This window comes from Rhagoletis pomonella, unplaced genomic scaffold (assembly GCF_013731165.1).
Source record: "Rhagoletis pomonella isolate Grant_MI unplaced genomic scaffold, Rhpom_1.0 Rhpom_scaffold_00002, whole genome shotgun sequence".
Taxonomy (NCBI): domain Eukaryota; kingdom Metazoa; phylum Arthropoda; class Insecta; order Diptera; family Tephritidae; genus Rhagoletis; species Rhagoletis pomonella.
In genome coordinates, this window is record NW_023458556.1 from 12,935,678 (window position 1) to 12,937,964 (window position 2,287).

A 2,287-nucleotide genomic window follows, 5' to 3' on the forward strand; every position below is an offset into this window, starting at 1 on the left:
CATTTTTCTCTGCAGCTTCTCGACACTCCTCGTCGTACCAGTAATGAGCGGGAATGAGGTTTCACTGCTCGCGTATGTCGGTTTGTGGAAGAGTGCTCTCTCACAGCAGGTGTGAGAGTCGAGCGGCGAATCCATTGGCCGTCTCTTTTGATAGCAGTTTTTTGGCGTTGAACCTTCCTTGCACGGTTGGGGGCACTTTTTTTGCTGCACTGAGGTGGGGTCGTATATTGGGTGCATCAATATCAGTGGTGCGAGTCGATGTTTGGCCCTGGGAGAGTACGTATGAGCATCTAAAACACTGGAAGCATAACTTTCGTCTACCACAACATGCCCGATTTGGTTTCACGTTTTTTCGATCTGGAGACACCCATGTAGCTTGATGGATCTTCTTATGCTAGAACCCAGTACTACATACTACCAAGTTTTGGACCCCGGCGAAGTCGATCAGCCTCAGCTCGCCGTTTCTTTGTGGATGCTGAATTTTCCGATGCTGGCATTTAAATCGCCAAGCCCGATTTTTATACCTGTGGGAAATTCTTTACAATAGCGTACAATTACTGATGTATGTCGACGAGATTGACATCATCGGTAAAAACAAGGGCCACTCTGTTGTGGCATGGACAATGAAAACATCTGATTAGGCGGCTATTGGAGAATTCACGGGCATTTTTTCGTTGGCGGACATTACAGAGTTTGTTTTCTCAATATATGTAAGACCTACTAAAGATTAATCAACGTCGCTTAGTAACTGGTGTGTTAACTAAGAGCCAAGTACAGGAAAAGATCCATATAAAAGAGGAACAAATCATCTCTTTTCTCAATTTTAAACTCGCTTTCGGTTATGTTGGAAAGGAAAACGAAGGGATATTATTGTTGACGGATATGGTGCGATCATTGCTGAGTAGATGGATGAGCGCCGATAGGTACACAGGTGTATGGTCCGGTTCGCCGAAACAACTGCATTACTGCTTCTGGTGCTCAATGGCAACCTAAGAAGAGAGATTCTGGTGTGAGCGGATATCTTCCGAGCAGTATAACATTACTACTTAAGTATAGTAAGTGCCGGAACGGGTGTCGGCAGGTGCCAGCAATGGCTATTTTAGCCTAGAGTATTGAGCGATAGATCGTTCTCCACTTTCTGCAGTCTCTTCTGATATACAGAATGCCGTGAATACGTCAATAACTTTTTTGGAAATGGTGAACAGCAGTATACCTTACTAGCTAAGTGGAGATAGCGGGTCTTGACTTAAACGTAATCGTCGCTACTGATGTCCGGCTACCTAGTAATAGATACTGCCATGTTTCGGAACCGGCGAAGTCGATCGGCCTCAGTCCGTTATCGGGCGTTTAGGGTGGTATTATCACTTGCGAAGCGAATGAATTTGGCGAAGCGAACGGTTTGGCGAAGCGAATAGGGGGCACAAGCTGGTACAAGCGAACACTATTAATGCATATTTTAGATGCGTTCACAAACCATTCGCTTCGCCAAACTGTTCGCTTCGCAAATGATAATACCAGTTTTAACCTTGCAGGCTCAATTTTTCTACAGTGGCGTCAGAGATCCCTTCTTTGCCCACCTTGGCATAGAAATCGCCTAGTACGATTTTTATATGGTGGATTTTTAGTGGTTTGGGTACCGCCACACTAAAACCCACAACAACGTCTACGTTTGCACTAATGCATAAAATTTAAGTCAAAAAACAAACTGGTTCTCTGAAATTTTTTTAATTTCACGATTTAATTGACGGTTCGTTGCCTTTGGCTTATACTCGTACACAAAAGCATACATACATACATAAATACATACATAGACAAACTCCAAAAATTATAGCCGACAAAAAGAGTGGATATCAATTTCTGTAAACTGTTATCTTCTTCTTCTTTGTCTTCGCTATTTTTGTTGTCTTTGTGCTCTAACTTGAGCTCATCTTCATTGTGATTGCCTTCTTCTGCGAGCTTGAATTCTCCTTCTAGCACGCCTACGTCTTGCCGCAGCATTATTTGCGGGCTGCAGCTGGTGCTGGTGTTGCGGGTGTTGCTACTGGTGCTGGCGTTGCCGCTGTTGCTTTTAATGCTGCTACTGCAGCTGGTGCTGGTGTTGCGGCTGTTGCTACTGGTGCTGGCGTTGCTGCTGTTGCTTTTAATGCTGCTAGTGCAGCTGGTGCTGGTGTTGCGGCTGTTGCTACTGGTGCTGGCGTTGCTGCTGTTGCTTTTAATGCTGCTACTGCAGCTGGTGCTGGTGTTGCTGGAGTTGCTGCTGTTGCCTTTACTAGCAGTAATGGTGCTG

General features: G+C 45.0%; 1 protein-coding gene across 1 annotated transcript in view; it reads right to left on the reverse strand.

Moving 5' to 3' along the window:
- Nucleotides 1–1,734: 1,734 nt before the first annotated feature.
- LOC118734451 (Y' element ATP-dependent helicase YEL077C-like) overlaps nucleotides 1,735–2,287 on the reverse strand; it is an 11,117-nt gene continuing 10,564 nt past the window's right edge. Inside the window, exon 3 of the mRNA XM_036464171.1 lies at nucleotides 1,735–2,264. Within this exon, the coding sequence (XP_036320064.1) occupies nucleotides 1,738–2,264 (527 nt within the window). The 3' untranslated portion in view covers nucleotides 1,735–1,737. The remainder of the gene's footprint in view (nucleotides 2,265–2,287) is intronic.